The sequence below is a fragment of the Cervus elaphus genome, chromosome 3 (assembly GCF_910594005.1).
Source record: "Cervus elaphus chromosome 3, mCerEla1.1, whole genome shotgun sequence".
NCBI classification, from domain to species: Eukaryota; Metazoa; Chordata; class Mammalia; order Artiodactyla; family Cervidae; genus Cervus; species Cervus elaphus.
Window position 1 is genome coordinate 15,365,104 of NC_057817.1, and position 20,768 is coordinate 15,385,871.

The following is a 20,768-nucleotide window of genomic DNA, read 5'->3' on the forward strand; positions in this document are numbered from 1 at the left end:
GGCCAGATGTGGTTAAAAGCATGACTCCCATAGACAGTCATTTAATAATCTAAAAATAGTGCATCCTAGGGTAAGTGGCCTGTCCACTCTGAGTTTAATTTTTCTCAAATGAAAGATGAAAGTAACAAAGCTTGTAAATACTCCTCATCACATTGCCAACCACACTGAGTCCTCAATAGCTGCTAACATGTGGACCATAGTAACAGCTACGCTGATCAGCATTGGAAAAGACCCTGATGCTGGGAAAGACTGAGGGCAGGAGGAGAAGAGGGTGACAGAGGATGAAATGGTTGAATGGCATCACTGACTCAACGGTCATGAGCAAACTCCAGGAGATAGTGAAGGACAGGGAAGCCTGGCCTGGCTCAAAGAGTTGGACACAGTCAGCAAATGAAAACCGAACTCATTCAACTGTCTTTCTCTACTTTTCTCACTAGATGGCAGACAATACCTATTTACTAAAGACCTTCTGAGTACTTTCAACTCAGAAACTAAATCTGCATTCACTGAGAATATTTTGTGTACTTAGATACTTTCTCCCTTACATAAACAACTTAAATTTAAAGGAAACTGACAACTTTTTATTGTTATTATATTAACTATCACATCCTACAATGGCCTAATAACAATCTTATCAATAGTCCAAAATGAGCTGAGGAAGTAATTCACTATATTTTAATAGTTATTTCCAGTTCTGATTTAAAATGCTAACCAAGTATTGCAGTTTTAAACATGGGGACCATGTAAAAGTGTCATATTCAAGTATCTATATTCTAAAATATCTATTTACATCAAATATTTGGAATCATGTCACAAACAATTACCAACTTAGAGAAAGGTGATATTCCAGGAATTCACACCAAAGCTAGTTGTTTTCAACTCAGAAAACTTTTTTTTTCTATATTGTAAAAAGGAAATATTTGTGGTCACTAAGTATGGCCCATTTGTGGCTAATTTAAATGATAATACAGCTGAAATTCATAAATGTGAACTAATTATTCACTGAGGAATTCTAACAACTCTACAGGACTTTTGAACAATAGAAGAGAAGCAGATCACAATGTCAACATTTTTGCTACTTGAGAATGAGCAGAACCCAACTTGGAACCAGATACTCAAAAACACAGCCTCTTTTTCACAGTACCACGGTGGCTGCCAGCAGTGACAATTCCAGGGAGGCTAAAATCTCCTACTTGAGTCTCTCAGCACGATGCTTGGTGTAGTCATCCTCAGACAACTTCCAATTTCTGAACTAAATTGAGATTGTGTTTTTATAACTCATTGTCTGATTATGATAGTGTTAGCACACTAATCGAAGTATGATTTCATTTCAGTGTATATCCAAAATCTATATGCACCTCAAATATGTTTTTGATTTTTTCCTATCAAACCAATATGACAAGTCCACAAGGATTGATTAATCAGGTTCAATGAGCCCTACATTGAGGTCAGCTCTAAGTTGAATGAGAGTTTAAGTTCTGAGCCTTTTAGGAAACCTAATGGAATTTTCTTGAAATGCATATGCATTTATAAAAATTACAGAACTTCCCAAACACACTAATATAAATACTATTCTAGAAAATATAAAACCTCAAAACAGAACAAGAAACCTTGAATTTTTTCTAAGACAGGATTTCGAATGCAATAGCATTCCTAATCTGGGTCCATGGACTTTAGGAATTCTGTCATCCTCTTAAGACGCTAAGCAAATTAATATGTTCATTATTTTTTCTGGTAAGAAGATCCTATTATCAGTTTTTTCTTTTTTTTTCCCAAAGGAGTCCATGTCACAAAAGGTTAAAAACCACTGAAATAGAAGAGGAAGAGTAAAGATTGATAAGTTCTAAACTGTACCGGTGTAAAAATGGGAAGTTAATTTATTGTAAAAGAGGAACTTCTGAAGTTTAAATAGTGAAACTTACTCTAGATGAAGTGCGACATTTAAAATTGGAGAGAGTTGGATATAATTATAGATATCTAAAAGCCTTGGTTTTACTAGGCTGGTTAACATAACAGTTATAATTTAATAGTTTAGCGTACATTGTTGTACGTAGGTTCGAACAATTATCCCTTAAATTTAACTGTGGGAATATTTTGACAACATAAAGCTTTTGTGATCATAAGCCTTAACTGGAAATACAGTACATACCTCAGGGGTAAACATATGACGGATGCCATCAACTGAACCATTTAAAAGGAGCGCTCTGATTAGGAAGCATATAAGTACCACATATGGGAACAGAGAACTAAAATACATGATCTGCAAAGAAAGATGAAAATAGGTGAGACACACAAACAACCATATTCTTTCTCATACTTAAAGATTATTTGTGCTGCTCTATACTGGAGTTTCCTGGTGCTCAGATGGTAACAAATCTGCCTGCAATGCAGGAGACCTGGGTTTGATCCCTGGGTCAGGAAAATTCCCTGGAGAAGGGAATGGCTACCCACTCCAGTATTCTTGCCTGGAAAATTCCATGGACAGGAGTCTGGTGGGCTGCAGTCCATGGAGTTGCAAAAAGTTCAACACAAGTGAGTGACTTAACACTTTTACTTCATATCTTCATACTGTGAAAATGACCCTTTTATAATATAATAATTAATGCTATTAATACATTGTTTTGTAGGATGGCTTATTAGTCTTGATTGGTGTGATTCATTAAGATCTATTTGGGATATAATGAAAAATGGGAAATCTTCCTTATTTAATCTCCTTTAAAATAGTCCATAGGTGTGATGTAACTTGAATAGTGTTGATTCTTCACAGTTCACACAGTTCACAAACAAGCAGTATTTAAGGGAAACAAAAGGACACTAACTCCATAACAAGTACCTACTTTATAGTTTTAGAAAGCAAAAGTCCTTTTAAAAAAAAATTAAGCAAAGTTCCATTATAATTCTGTAAACCTTCTGGACAGTGGTCCCTGTTAAGGCTCCTATAGAACTTGAATAATAGAGTAAATGTTTTACTTTCTACCTCACAAGTCTTCATCATTAAACAAATGTTTATCATAGAAAAGCAATTGTCCTAACCAGACATGTACTGCCTCCTTGACATCTCCATGTGGTTTCTAAAATTCCTGGATTTCCCCCAAAGCTGTCCCCACCGATCTTTATCTCCCACCACCCAACAGTTATTAAAGTCAAACATCCAGAAGTAGTTCTGCACGGTTTATAATTTCCTGGCTTCCAGACCATCACCCGGGCTATTTCATTCCCTGCTTACATGCTCTCCAGGAATCTCTAACACAGTAGGAACAAAATGCAGACAGCTGTCCTGCAAAGCCTGACACTGGGCTGCCTACCTGCCTGCCCGCCCCCCGCCCTCCCCGAGCTCCAGCCCCAAGGGAAACCAGGCTCTTCAGCTTCAGGGTCTGAGCAGACTGTGCCTCCAGTCTGAGACATTGTCTTTCCTCTCCTGCCTGTGACTTGCTCCTCTTTATTATTTCTCATCTTCATCTTTTCAAATCCTCATAGAACACTCAGAACAAGACTGTGCCTTTTTTCCCCATCCAATAGGCCCCCAAATGCCCTTCCCTATGTCCCATGAACCTTCAATGACATTGTTTTGATTTGGTTTGACAGCACTTAACTGCTGCTGAAATTGTCTGTGTTTACTTGTTAATTTCCAGTCTCCCTTACTGAAATATAAGCTCTGTGAAGGCAAGGACCTTTTCTCCCTTGCTCACTACCAAATTCCAAACATCTAACAGAGTTGTTAACACATATTAGGTATATGATATGTATCTGTGGGGGAAGGAATAGAGGGAAGGTGAGAAGAATGGAGGAAAAAACTGAAAAACTGCCAGGGCAGAGGATGACTCAGGAATCCTGTAATAATTGCAGACAGACAACAGAGAAGTCAGCACAATAATTTGCACTTCTGTTCTGTATACTTTGTAACTGTATTTCAATATTATTAAAAATATTACAAATAAAACTCTGCATAATTAGGAACCTGTATTTCTGTAAAAGTAATTATATTCTAATTTAATTATAAAGAAATATAATTTTTCAATCAATTCAGAATGGTCTGAATTTCAAATTGCATCCATTCATCCACACTTCTTGATTTTTTAAAAATCAGAATGCTTTCAGATGGAGTACTTTTCATTCTTTCTGCTTACTTTTAGCATCCTTTAAACTTGTGGGTCTACAATATCTATTCAAGTAGCCTTGGTCTCACTTGAATTGCAGCTATTCCTTTTACGATTTTTCTTTCAAATCTTGAAGCTAACTAGAAGGGTGAATTCACTTCTGCATAATAGTTCATCTTTTTGTTGTTGTCTTTTTTCTTTAACAGAACTCAAATTTGGTGCCTTTGGCAACCCACTCCAGTATTCTTGCCTGGGAAATCCCATGGACAGAGGAGTCTGGTGGGCTACATGTAGTCCATGGGGTCACAAAAGAGTCGGACCTGGATGAGTGACTAAACAAAGTGACAACAGGACTTCTGTTAAGCCATTTATTTTAAAAGTGAAAATGGAGGCTGCACACTAAAATAATCTGGATAGTTTGGGAATGATTTTTTCCAATCGATATGATATACCTCAGTATATTTTTAACATAATTTCAAATTAGAAGCTAACAGAGTAAATGATTCTTCCTGGAGCTATATTTGTCCATGCTAAACAACTCTAAACCATCAGAATATGGTTCTCTTTCCACATCCCATAACCAACTGATCCCAAACTGACTCCAAATTTCGTGCAAGCCCCTTTGCTTTCATCCTCAATGACCTGTCACTTCACTATTAGCTTTCTGTTCACTTTGCCTCTAGATTTTCCCTGCCAGCTCTCCTCTCCATCTCGGAAATTCATCACCCACACTACTACCAGAATGATCTTTCTAAAGATCTGATGGTGTTAATGAACTGCTAAAAAAACCCTCAAATACTTCACACTGTTTGTTAAGCAACAGCCAGTCATTTTACCAGTGTCCATAAATACTTGAATACCTGCAGTCAACTTAACCTTTCAAGCCTCACCTCCCACAAGCTGCACAAACTGTATGTAAAAGTCACACAGGGTTACTGAGCAGTCTTTGGGCTTTGCACATGCTGTTTTCCATGCCTCTGGTGTCTTCTCTCTCAACTTTCTGCTGAACTCTTCTTCAACCATCAAACTCTGGCCCCAAATTTATCTCCTCTGTGAAGCCCTCCCCCAAATCCAGGTTAATTTCAGTGGCTGCCTCTATGCTATCATGCACTTATTATTTGCAACTCTTTACCGTATGTATTCTGCTGTAATTATCTGTCTCACCGATTAAGTTATAGGTTCTATGTGAATAAAGGTGGGGTGGCCTATTATCCTTTGCACATTCTTTGATACTCAAAAATATTGTACATTAAGAGCCAATTCATAGGAACTTTTCCTTTCTGTACATATTCTCTTAAAAAAAAGAAAACCCTCACCTTTATCCTATAGTACTTAAAAAAATGATGTACTAATTATATGATCGGACAATTCAAGCTTCTATTAATTCAGCAAGTATTTGAATTCTTAAAGACACTCATTTGGCTTCAGGGATAAGATTCTAGCTTAGTTTCGTCCAAAAATGAGCACGAAGCTTTCATGTTGGATATAACATAAAGAAAAGTGACAGTCAAGATTTTAAACATAAAAACATTTAAGCAGTATTAGGTAGGTCACACCTGAATTTTATTCTTCTGTGAGCAGGCAAAAGAATAAAAAATATTTACTTATTACTATTTATAAGTAAAATATTTACTTATTACATATTTACATATTACATTATTTACTAGTAAATTATTTTATTAAATAAAAGATTTACTTATTAAACTATTTACTTATTATATTTACTTTTATTTTATTAAATAAAATACTTATTAAATATTTACTCATTACATATTTACTTGTTACTTATTATTAAATATCTATTAATATTTACTTATTAAAATATTTACTTATTAATTCTGAGATTTAAAGATGTGTCTTACGTCAGTATCTTACAGAGGTATCCATTTTGTGTTTCTAAACCCAAATTCTTCTCATTTAGTGAGTCTCAGAATACTAAAATTGTCAGTTGCATAATATTATTAAAAATAGTTTAAATTCTATCTAATTGACTATATGTAAAATGCTACCCCTCAAGCACTTTCTCCTTATTTTTTGCATTGTTACCTGTTAATATTTTATGATTTATTACCTGCCTCTTCCACTAAAATGGAGAGTCCATGAGGACAGGTATTTTGTCTGCCTTGTTCACCACTGCACTTCCAGAGTTAGATCAGTGTCCAGCACATAGTAGGTGCTCAATAAATGTGTTCAGTGAGTACATGAATGACTCTTAAGTAGTTTCCTTAAGAACTGGGAACTAAAACAATTTGGCTGGTTTTAACACTCCCTGGGCCTTAAAAGTGCTTCCCTTGTGGTTCAGCTAGTAAAGAATCCGCCTGCAATGTGGGAGACCGGGGTTTGATCCCTAGGTTGGGAAGATCCCCAGGAGAAGGGAAAGGCTACCCACTCCAGTATTCTGACCTGGAGAATTCCAAAACTGAACAGTCTTTCACAGCAAGGACATTCAATAAAAGAGATAAGTTTACAAATCAAAATGTTATATGAAAATACTTTCATTCTACTCAACTATCGAAAAACAGTAAACATGAAATCATTTAGGTGTTTTTCTCTTTTTTTATATTAAAATGTTTAAACATACCTTCAGACAGTCATTCTCTCTGAGGATTTCATAGCCTAGTTCTAGCTCTGCTACTTACCAGTTGTTTAATTCTATTTATTCTTCCTAAGCTTAACTTTGCAGTAAAATGGGGATATGAACATGTAAATCATCTGGTTGACAGAAAGATTAAACAAGCTAATGTATGCAGAGTGTTTACTTGGCACAGTAGTAGTACTGATAGCAAATCAGTACCAGTAGAAAATATTACCTTTAAAGAAAGCCTGGAGCTTCTCATTTCTATCCATCTCCCTGGAGGTAGGCATCCCCTTCACAGAGGATCCAACAAAGGACATGCGGCCATAAACCTCCACTGGACCACCTCCGCTAGTGCTGAGTCTCTACCGCTGCAGACAACTAATTTCATTGTTAGCAGGCTTGATTCCCAAAAGATCTTCCTTTCCTTGAAGAATCACCACCACCCCACCACTCTCCATAATCCCCAGTATTTGACCATGGTTCTACTCTCTGTGACCACATAGGATAAGGAGGGCTTATTCCTTTTTCTTCAACTATTTGAAGATTGTGATTACAAAGCTAAGATAGCTCTTCTCCATAACAAAGGAGAAAATAAGGATTTTGGTAAAAATCCAGTATTACAGGTGTAATTCAATTGACTTGTGCCCACCTGACCTAAAGGAGGATGAGACTGTCATATTCCTGTCTTAATTCATGCTGTTTCAAATTAGCATTCTGTTTGTGTGTGTGTGTGTGTGTGTTGGCGAAGACTTTTAGCTGCTAAATACTCTTAGTTGTTTTTTTTTCCCACATACTAATCTTAAACTTCATTATCATTAAACCATATTTCTCTATACTGCATTGGTGGGTTTATTCAGAGGCTTTTTTGTTTCGCAGACAAATAGAGCTTTACATATATTCCTCATAAATTTCTTATTGTATTCAGCTGATTGGTTCAGAATGAGCAAATATACATTGTGACTTTCATAACTTTGTTCATATTACTTACAGCTTTCTCTCTTATTTGTGCTTACTAAAAGTTTTTCTTCAAAATCTCCTGAAAAGCTAGCCTCTCCCTAAGCCTTCTCATTGAAATAATAAATCACACAGAGTCTAGAAATTGTATTAGATTTTCCAGAAAAGTTATTTTACAAAAGAAAAACATCCCAAATGTGTGATAAGAAAAGTATGAGTATTTTCTTTAAATGATAAGACACATACTCAGATAAAGAAAAAACAAAATGTGATATTAAGACTTGAGCAGAGAGATGTTTGGACTTCCCTGGCTGGCCACAGTTGGTTCTTATTGTATCAAATGACATTATCTTAGGAAGCCTATAAATGTGGTTAGATTTGGCTTAGGAATCTATTCCTTTATTTAAAACCTGACTATATTGGGGCTGTGACATTATAGAAGACACACCAAGTGGAACCAACTAATTGAACTTATTTAATCACAGACTACACTAACATTTATAAAAGACCAAAAAATACTCAGGTGTGTTATCTACCATATTCATTTCTGCAAAGGAAAATAGTAAAGAAGTTTCATTAGGAAGCTAAATGTAAAATCAGCTGTGATTTACAAGCTGTAAAAACTGTCAAACATTTCTAATTAAATATGAACCAACAGGAAGCAAAGATAAAGTACACACATTTTGCCCAAAAGAGTTCACTATTTAGTGGGGGAAAGTTGTCACAGAGAGAGAGGTTATAGCATTGCAGTTCAATAAGGTGGGCGTTAGCTTCAGACAGAGCTAGGTTTGACTCTAGGTACCAACATTTACTAACCTTTATTCTTTGGGCTAGTTACCTGTTTCCACAAACTTGTTCTTTTAATCTGTAAAGCAGGTCTGAGAGTAGCAATTACTTCTTAGAGGTTTTTGTTCTTTTTTTTTTTTTTTTTTTTAATGGGATAAATTATATGAAGCACTTTTCACAATGCCTACTGCAAAGTAAATACGTAATAAATACTGGCTTCTGTTATTGTTCCTGCTATGATCATTGTCAGAATCATCTTCATCATCATTTATTACCACTATTACTACTGCTGCTATATTAATACAATTATTCCCACTCTTATTAGTCAGTATATGATGGTAAGTGGCAATATATTAACCTGGAAAGATATATGATCAGATCTATACTTGGGAAAGAAAAAACAACAGAGATGGATTGTTACAGGGCAGAGAGAAGAACCAAAATTAATTCCTGCTGTGATACAGACAAAAGAAATAGAGAGCTTTAAAACAATGGCAACGAGGAGGGGGGAATGTACTATGAAAGCAAAATAGTGAATAACAATTACTTTCCTAATACACCCTTTTAAAAAATTATCTGATTGACTTCCTAGGGTATCTAAAACTTACTTAATGTCTTTCTCAACCACAGTCTTATAAAATTTTCCATTTGTCCTGGTCACATGCCCTTTAGTCTTTTATATTACTCTAAGCTTCTTGTTGAGATTATTATAACTACCTCATGTTCAGATTTTTAAGAAACACTCCACAATGGACTTTTAAAATCTTGTAATCTTGTATTCCCTAGAGCACCTATAGCAGAGAAAAAAATGATATAACACAAATAACATAAACAAATTCTTTATTCTACTACATTTCCCAATTTTCATGATTGGAACTAATCAGACAACTAAAACATTAGGTTCAGCTGAATACCAGCAAAAAGAAAGGACTGTTAAGTGTTGACAAAAAAGTTCAAAACAGATCTTGATAGAATAGGGAAAGATTATAAACGACTTTAGATTTCACTATAAAAAAAACTTACATCTTTATTTGTGTCCTTTCCTTGGTCTAAACACATTTTTTTTAAAAAACACCACTTTTTACCAGTCTTTAATTAACTGCCTAGATTGAAGTGTTACTTGCAGCTTTCTCAGACAGATTTATTTACATGGGGTTGAGAGGGGCCGGGGGTGGGAATAGTTCCCAGGAATGGAGATTAGATGTTTAGCAGAAGCAGGAGGGGCTCTGACATACTAACTTTTCCAGAAGACTGAATGCCTTTGATCATGGCCAGGCACACCACAACCCAGGCAGCCAGCAGGCAGATGGTCATCTTCCAGTTTAAGCCACCGCTTTCAGAAATGGAACTGGAAATATTCAGTGCTTCTCTGTACCAATAATAGGTAGTGGCCGAACTTTTTTCACATTCTGGCTCTACAACTGTAGAAAGAAAGGTAACACAATCATTTCACACTAGAAAGAGTAACGAGGCTATTTTTTCCCCCAGTAAGCCTGTAAATCAATTCTTAACATTTCCTAGAAAAGTACTACTATTCTACAGAAGCATTTAAATCCACAATGAAATCTCCTGTGCAAAAAACTGAAAAAAAAAATCAACAAACACGAATCCTCTTTGATGATTATCTTGTTATACACTTCTAAAACAGGAATGTGTGAGGTTTTTATCAGGGGCTTTCCTGATGGCAGGTAAAGAATCTGCCTTCAATGCAGGAGACACAGGAGATTGGGGTTCCATCCCTGGGTTAGATCCCCTGGAAAAGGAAATGGCAACCCCAGTATTCTTGCCTGGAAGATCCCATGGACAGAGGAGCCTGGCAGGCTATAGAGTCCAAAGTGTCAACAGAGAGTCAGACAAGACTGAGCATCAAAGCACAAGCTTTTATCAAGCTGATTAAAACATATCAGTTTTATAGCCCCTTTGCCCCCAAAAATTGTCTGACTGACTTCCAGGGGCCAGAGCCAACAAAAATGCTAGCTGCTTGGCATATGTGACCTTAGAAATGGAGCTAGTCTCAAGAGACTTGTGCTATAAACATAAAATACAAAGGGGATTTTGGAGACTTAGTATGAGAAAAACAATGTAAATTATTGCATTCCCATTTTATGTTAATTCTATGTTAGAATGTTAATATATTGGATATATTGGATTAAATAAAGTATTTCACCTGTCCCTTTTTACTTTTTGTAAATATGGCTACTAGGACATTTTAGACTACATATGTATGTTATATTTGATATTTACCAGACAGTGCTACAGAATTATTCTTTATATTCTAGGATATAAAATTAAAAGTTAAGAAAAACATAGAACAACAGAACCCAAGACATAAAAACAATTTCTTCAATCTAAATTATTCTTTTTCTCCTCTTTTTTATTTTAATGCAAATGTAAGACATCAATAAAGACGAACAAAATAAAATATTGTCTAAGTTTGTAACTGAAGGCTGATAATTTTTTATCCTAACATCTTGGGGCACAATAAAATAACTTATAAAATAACGAGCTAGATAAATGATGCCAAACATCTATCTTTCTGAGTATGTCAAGGAAAGTTTGTTATAATAACTTCGAAAGATTTTAGAAAAGATATCTTGAAAGCTCCCGGCTTTACTAACTTTATGATCTTTAGATACAAAAACTCTACATTGTAGATATCTTACAAGTGTGTGAAGCATTTTTCACCAAAGGACACTGATCCCAAGGCAGAGGCTGCTGAAAAGATTGAGAAAAATAAAACAGACTCCAGCCAATGATGACATTGTAGTAGAGAGCCACAAAAAAGCATACCTGCAAAATAAAACAGTGTGATTACATTAAAATTCTCCTGCCCCTACCTTTGAAACAATGAGATTAAATGCATCAAAGCCCACTTAATACTTAAAAAAGAAACTTTTTTTATTTTTATTTGAAACACATCAGCTTTTCTAACATGATGACTCTCATAGGCCTTGAGAAAATCCATTAACAAGATTGTACCACATGCACGTTACAGCATATTTTGAGTATTAGTGCAAGCTCCAGTAGTGGTTTTTTTAACACATGATTAAAGAGTTGAGTAGAAATACACACTCCAAGGTTGCATTTAACTTCAGGTTATATAATTACAAACCCTGTAAAAAATTATATGGCATACACCATACCAGGAAACTTACAACACAACTTGCAAATCCAATCCCTCCCAGTTGAGGGCTTATATAATTCCACACACCAATGCTTCCTCGCCGAATTCTCTGACCCACGGAAAGTTCCAGGAAAAAAAGGGGAATACCTATTACCAGAAGTAGTATTAAATATGGCAAAAGATAGGCACCTATAGAGAGAAGAACAAATAAAATAGATTATATTTTCAACAGCCACAGTAGAGAATACACTAATTCTGATTATCTCATGAAAGATGACATTTAAACTTCCATAAGTATAATCATAAAAGACTTTAAAGAAAATGCAATTTCATTACTTTAAGCTTTCTGGTATTTGAAACCTGAATTTGACTGCTACCAAGAGTTTCTGATAAAAAATAATTATGAAAAAAAGTAAGGATATCAATGAATAGCTTTAGTTTCATTTTATTGAAAAGGTAAAACAACTTTACTTTTTGTAAAAATAATTGATTCCTTAAAATATTGTCTCAAATAGGTTTTAAAAGCTCCTGGAAGTCTTAGTCACAAAATGTTAATGAAGTCATTTATTAAATTTTACTCAAACTCATCTAAATAATGCATTTCAAATCTGATAAATCAAAATGAATGAGATGTTATGATATTAAACTAACTTTTTCCCTAGGTAACAACAGGGAAGGAGAAATGCCTGCTTAGACTGAAAGAGAAGAAAAAAGAAAAAGAACGTCTACCACAGAAAAATGGCATTTTTTTCCCATATATATGTTATAGAAAAAGTTCACTTTGGGAAATAAGTAATTTTTTCTTTTCCAAAATTTTGTTAAGGGGTAGGTAACACTAATTTTTTTAAAAAAGATAATTAATAGCTATTATAAAATATATGTGCTATTTTTCATAATAAAGTTTTCATACTTAAATATATATACATATTATTTTACAGCTAAATCTCAACTTAAGATATATGCCCAGTGACTTAAAAATGTACTAAATCGATTGACAATGTTAATATTAGACTCTATGATTGATAAAGTCAAATATGAAACCTGTACTCATTTCTAAGTGACAGTACATATTCAAATTATTCATTAGATAACCTTTAAAATGGACTTGCTACATTCAAATTTCATATCTAGAGTTTTTTCCAACCAGATACTACCAAGTGGGGACTAATGCCCTTTTTAAAGAGGAGGCCATTCATTATATTTCTCTCATTAAAAAGAAAATGTTTAATGGTATCGAATAGATTTTGGAAGCTGTTCAAATTGTTCTGGTACCTTTTCTGCTGAAGAAGTAAATATTAATGATTTTTTTTCAAGTCATTTATCTCAGTGTCTATACACATCTTAAATAATTTCCATGTATAAGAATTTCCTTTAATATGGTGGTTGGTAGAAAATCTCTACTGTCTTACAGCTGATTTTCAGACTTTGAGACATGAGTTGATTCTACAGAGGAGTATGTAATATAAAACATCGATGCATGAGATTATAAAACAGAATTATCAAAATTCAAACGCTAAGATGACTAGCAGCATTCAGGCACTAATGACCTGAGAATGTTTCCTGAAGGACTGAAAACACACTTTCTCACCTGCATGAAATCCTGGGGTGTGAATAGGTTTATGTGTGTGTGATCGGCCAGGAGAAAAAAAGAGAATGAACAAAGACGGGACTCACTGGGAACATTTTCTCAGTTATGTGGACATGACATGGGATTAGATACCTAGCCATTTCTTCTGACTCAAATACTCTACAGTCCCGGAAATACAAATAGTCCTAGTTAAAACACAACTGAGCATTTACTATTTGCCGGGCATACTTCTATCCATGTTGTATGTAGTCACTCATTTATTCCTTACAAGAATCCAGTGTGGTAAGCACAATTATTATCCTCATTTAACAAGGGTAGAAATGAAGCCAGAAATACTAAGTTAACTTGTGAAAGGTCACCTGTATAGTGAGGGAAAGAGCCAGGCTTCCTAGTCAAATTGGCTTCAAAACCTGAGCTGGTAGTTTCTACACTATGACACTTACTAAACTTAATCAGGGCTACCCTGGTCACTCAGATGGTAAAGAATCTGCCTGCAATGTGGGAGACCTGGGTCCGATCCCTGGGTCGGGAAGATCCTCTGGAGAAGGGAATGGCTACCCACTCCAGTATTCTTGCCTGGGAAATCCCATGGACAGAGGAGCCTGGCAGGCTACAGTCCATTGGGCAGCAAAGAGTCAGACATGACTGAGCAAATAACATTTTCCCTTTCACTCTCGAGCTTAATCATCATGCTTTAAGTAATATCTTCAGACAGATCAACTTATATTGGTCTATTACTTTTTATTCTATTATTCATAAAGTACCTCAAATGATGAATAAGATTTATGCAAGTTGAGACCGGTTAACTGGTCAAATACCCTTTTGAACTCCAACAGCCATCTCAAAATGATGAAGTCCATTCGTGTTTCATAATATCACTCTCTAGCACGTGTAATTAGAAGACAGGGGACAATTCTTGGAAAGGCATCTTGATTTTCTTTACATATAAAAGTAAGGAGCAAGAGCCATTTTTGCTAACTGATAACCAACTCCTTTAGAGTTTTCCAACAAGACTAATATTATATTAAGCAGCAAGCAACCTGAGTTTTCAGCCAAGATAGCCTCTTCCTTAATAGTACAGTCAATAAAATGCATAAGGCAAAAGGTCTGAAAATCAGAATTCATCTTCTGCCCATCTTGCAAATGGGATAATTTGTTGTGAAATATAAAGCAGGGTAGTACTTAGCTGCTTGTGGCTGATTTGGTAAATAATCCATCTGTGATGTTAAAGACTAGCTAAGGAGCTTGCAGGTTCTGTGGAGTGATGGGTAGTGGACCACCAACTCCATGTATTGATTCTTACCTCTCAGGCAGATTTATCACACAGGCTGTGTGTGCTAGGCTAAGTCACTTCAGTCATGTCCTACTCTTAGCAACCCCATGGACTATCACCCGCCAGACTCCTGTCCATGGGATTCTCCAAGCAAGAATACTAGAGTAGGTTACCATTTCCTTCTCCAGGGATCTTCCCAAGCCAGGGATTGAACCCACATCTTTTATGTCTCCTGCATTGGCAGGCAGGTTCTTTACCACTAGCACCACCTGGAAAGCCCATCACACATGCTGCTGCTGCTGCTGCTAAGTCAGTTCAGTCGTTTCCGACTCTGTGTGACCCCATAGACGTCAGCCCTCCAGGCTCCCCCGTCCCTGGGATTCTCCAGGCAAGGACACTGGAGTGGGTTGCCATTTCCTTCGCCAATGCGTGAAAGTGAAAAGTGAAAGTGTAGTCGCTCAGTCGATCACACATGCTACTTTCCCCCAAACCTGTTGGTCTTCCCCTGGTTGAATTAACTAAGCAAGACATTAAATGTATTTTGTCACCTGACACCTTAGCTTTTTATCTTAGTGACTAAAAGAAACCATTTCACATGTGAATGGTTTTATTACTTCAACTGATTTACAGGTTGGTAATTAAATCAAAATAAAATAAAACCATGTTTTTGTCCTGTCACCAAACCTATCACAAATTGGAATCAAATACCAAAAGAGTAGTTCTTTCCTTTATGTGCTGAAATGCCACATACAGAACATTTAGTATTTAAACACACTTGTTTTAACAGCTTCCATATATGTATATAATAAAGATACTAAAGGTAAAGAAAGTAAAGCAAATATTAAAGTTATTTTAATTTAATAACCCTAATTTTAGGTAATGTTCAGTTTAATTGGGTGTACTATTGAGCCTGTATCCTATAGGAACTATCTATTCTTTTGTATATGTTTTTATTTTCTTGATTTTAAGACAATTTCCACTAAATAACCCTTGCAATTATATGCACGAATACATATAGCTAAATATGCTGATGGGGATAATCTGTTTGAAATAAAAAATGCTAATTTCTTTACAGCATCTTAACGGTGCTGATATCCAAGGATGAAGACTATCTGGTATTATATTAACTACATAGGTTAAATTACTTTTACTGGGATCTACAAAGTTCTGGTTGGCAACTGAAGACTATAATCATTCTAAATTATATGTAACTTTGTTTCACTGAAGAATGAAACAACTCAAAATTCAGAGTTAATACACTGTGGATAGAACATTCTCTCTCTTGTTCACCAATATATTTTTTTATCAGAAACTTGAGGATTTTCTCCAAAGTGAATAACTGACAGGAACAAGGAATGGAACATTGGTTAGAAAAGGCAGTAATTTAGAGATGTTAACAGGATCCACAGAAAGAATTTGAGACTATGTCCTTAAGCAATCCTTGTGTGTTCATAGCAAGTCACCGGCTCCTATGGAAACCTAATCTGAAAACAGAGCTCAACTCAGACTTTCAACAAAGGCGTCTCCCTGGTTTTACAATGGAATTCATAGTTTCTAAAATACTGAGACTGCAGCAACAATGATTGCTATTTGACATAATCAACTGCAATTTACTCAGCAGCGTATCACTCAAAAAAAGAAAAACAAAAAGGGCAGAAAACAGAAACTTACCACCCCCGTTCTTCTGACAGAGATATGGGAACCGCCACACGTTCCCTAATCCTACAGAAAATCCAACCTGGGCCAGGATGTATTGTAGCTTGCTGTTCCAAGCTGGTCTTTCATCTTTGACTTCAGATCTTTCTTCAACATCTGTGTCTTTCTCTTCTTGGACATCAACAATTAGTTCACTCTTCTTAAAAGCATCATCAGCTGAGTCTTCATTAGAAAGAAGGTCTTTGACAGACTCAATAACCTCATCATCTAATTCTCTTTTTACCACCTTGCTATTCTTCGGCATTGGAAAGTGTGGGTAGTAGTAGTAGGGTTTTTTTTTTTGGTTTTTTTTTTTTTACTTTCCTTTTGGCAAACTTCTTAATTCTTTTTAAAAATGTGTTAGTTGATATGAATAAAAGATGGAGGAGGATACCAAAGAAATCCTTGATTCAAGGTGATAAAGTCTTATGGATTCTGGATCTGTTTGTTCAATATTCTGTAGGTATCTGTAAAATTTTAAGTTGAAAAACAATAATATTTAATGAGGAAAAATATTTAAAATACCAAAGACTCTGTCTTCTTAATTTTTGCGATGCAAGTTCTTTCTGCATAGCATAAAATATATGCTTGTCCTTGACCTTTCAGAGCTTAATATTCACAGAAGTATAAGAATTGTAAAGTACACAAGAGCTTCACACACGTTTTCTTTTTGCTAACTTCTTCCTTCTTGCAAAAATCTACTTCAGCCTCAGATATACCCCATTGCATAATGTATACTCAGTTCATTTGTAAGTAGAATTTTGAAACCTTTTCTTAATTCTTCCTTCTTCCCTCTCTGACTAAAGTACATTCTAATTTTATCACTTATAAAATTACATAAACAATTGCATGCCATCCCTGTAAATTTGTCTTATATAGAATTTCTTCTGTTAGCATATTCATCTACTCATTCATTTGCTATTAAGGGAAAAGTCGTTAAGGGATATATTGCAGGAAGGGAAATTTCTCCTTTCCTCTCTTACACCCTTTGGTAGCGAATACATTTGTTTTCTATGTTTGTGAGCCTGTTTCTGTTTTGGATTCATTTGTGTTATTTTTCAGATTCCACATATAAGTGACGTCATTTAGTATTTGTCTTTGTCTTACTTCACTAAGCATAAAATTCTCTAGGTCCATCCATCTTGCTACAAATGGCAATATTTCATTCTTTTTATGGCTGAGTAATATTCCAGTGTGTGTGCGTGTATACACCACATCCTCATAAGCTAACTGCCTGCTGATGGGCACTTGGACTGCCTCCATGTCTTAGCTACTGCAGACAGTACTGCATTGAACAGTGGGGTTTATGCATCCTTTTGAAGTAGTTTTCCATTTTTCCAAATATATACCTACAAATGGAATTGCTGGATCATATGGTAGTTCTCTTTTTTAGTTTTTTAAAGGAATGTTTTCCATAATGGCTATACCAATTTACATTCCCACCAACAGTGTATAAAGGTTCCCATTTTTCCACACCCTCCCCAGAACTTATTTATAGATTTTTTGATGGTAGCCATTCTGACCAGTGTGAAATTATCTGTTTTCAAAAGTAACTAAATGTATGAGAGTTTCTCCTCAAAACTAGATCAGGAAGCTTGAAAAATGATATCCAAAAGAATTCTGCCATTCACTGCTAGAAAAAGAATGGAATTCTTTAACGGAACTGCTGTTAGGTTTACATTTAAAATGTCAGAGAAACACTCTGTCATACTTTATCTTATAACCTTAATAAAAACAGAACTGGGTAACCAATGGGAAAAAAAAAATCTTTAACTTGATCATCTATTTGTCATTTTAAGATTTGGATGGCGTTTCATTGATTACAAAATTAAAATGTGTACCCCAAGGAAAAACACTAATTTAGGATTTGGTGAAGGTTAAAAGAAAGACTGTGAAGAAAATTCTTGAAGAAGAAGCATTCCCAAAATATTCTCAAGAATAGAAACATCTCTAGAATAAGTGAAAAACTTCTAAAGGTAACTATTTTAAAGAGGCCAACAAGGTTTGAATAAGGAAATAGTTTCATGAAGTTAGGGAGTATATCTGTTTAATTTGCATTATCTACCCCTAAAGCTCAGTAAGTATTAGTTCAATAAATGAAAACATACAATCATTGAAAAGCTGAAAAAAGCTGTTTCCCAAGAATTTTTGCTGGAAGAAAACGACCTGACATATAAGAAAGTGTGATTTGTGAGACATAAATTATCTAACGGTCTACATTTTTTGGATCATCTAATGATAAACTGTTGGCATAATAACTTTACTGATACAAGGATAAGGGCGTTTGTTTTAATTTGACAAGTTTGGAGTTATGTCCTAGACTTTTTACTTAGTTGTATAACTTCTCGCAGTTATATGACTCAACTTAGTTTCCTCAATAAACATTTATCTACTATTCTTTTTGCTTTTTTCCATAAAATAGAAAGGAAAGTATTGAAGTTTAAAGTACTATTACACTAAAACTCTTCTTCATAAAGAAAAAAATTAAAAAACAGTGTTACTCATGAGTCTCCCCCAAATTAGCTATCTCAGAACTGTATTTCTTCTGTATATTTCTCATCTTTGCAGGAAAAAAAAAAAGAAAAATAACATATTTAGACACTGTTGCATGTTTTTTACATATCCAACAGATAATCATACCAGCTTACATAGTATATCTTTTGGCAAAGTTTAACTTGAAAATTCCTATACAACAACCCAAAGTTCTTATTTTCTATGAAAAAAATCAATGTCTAACAGAAACAAAATTTAAATGCAATTTTATATTTTAAATTCCTAAAATATACTTAATTACATATACAGATTTATAATGCAATAATCTTAGGCAAATTTTATAAAATGTAAAAGTTAAAAAGGAATATTATATATCTATTTGCATGCATTTACAGTTCCTTTTCTATTATAAGCAAAAACAAAAGTGATAGTACATTAAAAATGTCACAAGTAAAATAATTTATACTCTCTTTTCTCACTGTTTCTTACCCACCTCCTCCTCTTAGGGATTGCTGAAGGATAATATGGGATGGGGATCACTATAGGATAATATAGGGTGGGGCTGCAGTTAACATTGAAACTTCCACAATAACAAGTGAGTTGTCTGGGTGGAAAAAAATATCTCTTCTTCAATAGGCCATAATCTCTCCTTGGAGAATGACTTTATCTTACCAATCTCACATTCTCAGTGTTTAACTCTGTCAACTATATGAACTGAAAGTATGGCGAATTACATTGTATAATAACTACAAGTATTTTGCATTATTACACATTTGGTTTAGTGTTTTGGTTGGTTTTTGTTTTTTGGTTTTTTTTTTTGCCTTTTGCCTTTTGTCCCAAGGTCCTATATTTACTGAGTCAGAGGCATTCCTTTCTTATATAGAGACTGCATATAGCCAAAAAATATAAAGAGTTTCTGAGTGGAGTTATAAAAACTTAGTATATGAGACAACAATTTGTAAGTCAAATAAATTTCAAAATTTTAAGACCCAACTTTTTTGAAAGAGAAAATGTTTATGGATGCCAAAAGCTTGCCTGAAGAACTTAGTCCATAAAAGTATGGCACAGATGAAGATTTGAAAATATAATTGACTATATCCAAAAGTGTATTACTGTTGCTTCAAAACAGGAATATCCAGGAAGGACGTGAAGTAGTGAGTGAAAAAGTATTGGTGTTCTACAGGTCACATGAGCAGCAGGATAATCAGAATCAAGTAACTGCACAGTTTCTACCAAGTTAGCATCATCCCCACCTGTCAGAGTCAACTGGGCAGCAAGCTGTCATGACTGTTCTTTGTCTGCACCAAGGAGCTGCATTAGCTGTCATCATTACCTGGGAAAAGCCTCCTGTCTACAATGGAGCAACAGATAGTCAAGAGTTGGGTCAGAAATACTGCTTGTGGGTCCAATACAGCCCACTGTCTGATTTCGTAAAGAGAATTGTATTGGCACAGAGTCATGCCCACAAATGTACATATCTCCTATGGCTAATGTTGTGCTACAAGAGCTGAATCACTTTGAATGCATTGCAAAGCTTGAAATATTTACTATAGAAAAAATTTACCAACCAACCACTGTGTACGCTCAGTCGTGTCCGATTCTTTGCAGCCCCATGGACTGTAGCCCACCAGGCTCCTCTGTCCATGGAAATTTCCAGGCAATATTACTGGAGGGGGTTCCCATGTCCTCCTCCAGGGGATCTTCCCAACCCAGGGATGGAACCCAAGTCCCTGGCCTTTCCTGCATTGGCTCTTTACCACTAGCACCACCTGGGAAGCCTGACAACCACTCTTTCAGAGATTAAATCTGGATTGAAGGTGCAGAGTGCTCCAAGTCACACCATATATGCTCCATTTTCATGACACTAAGCTTTTTATCACATAGTATGACAAGATAGAAATCTCCCTATTCAAAGGTAAGATTGTTTACTAAGTAATTATGAAATTAGTTGCTAAGAATGAATGAGTTTTACAGAGAAACAGGGTGATGTAGTTGAGGGTACAGGGGTAATAGTTGAGAAGGAAACAAAAGCAAAACATAAATGTAGTATATCAGGAAACAAAATTAATGAAACACAAAATGAAGATGAAATAACAGACGTTTAGATAATAATAATTTCAAAAAGTAATGCAGAAGTGTCAACACTGAGATAGTACTGAGATAAAAACTCCTAGGGATTT

The 20,768-nt window shown here is 35.1% G+C and overlaps 1 protein-coding gene across 3 annotated transcripts in view; it reads right to left on the reverse strand.

The window, feature by feature from the left end:
• The window catches only part of SLC6A15 (solute carrier family 6 member 15), a 51,088-nt gene that overhangs the window by 13,916 nt on the left and 16,404 nt on the right, over positions 1 to 20,768 (reverse strand). For all 3 annotated transcript variants that reach the window (XM_043880593.1, XM_043880588.1, XM_043880581.1), the window contains 5 exons: positions 16,072 to 16,562; positions 11,571 to 11,728; positions 11,079 to 11,205; positions 9,655 to 9,836; positions 2,150 to 2,260 (listed from right to left, as the gene is read on the reverse strand). In XM_043880593.1, coding sequence (XP_043736528.1) covers positions 2,150 to 2,260; positions 9,655 to 9,836; positions 11,079 to 11,205; positions 11,571 to 11,728; positions 16,072 to 16,360 — 867 coding nt within the window. In that variant the 5' untranslated portion in view covers positions 16,361 to 16,562. The remainder of the gene's footprint in view (positions 1 to 2,149; positions 2,261 to 9,654; positions 9,837 to 11,078; positions 11,206 to 11,570; positions 11,729 to 16,071; positions 16,563 to 20,768) is intronic.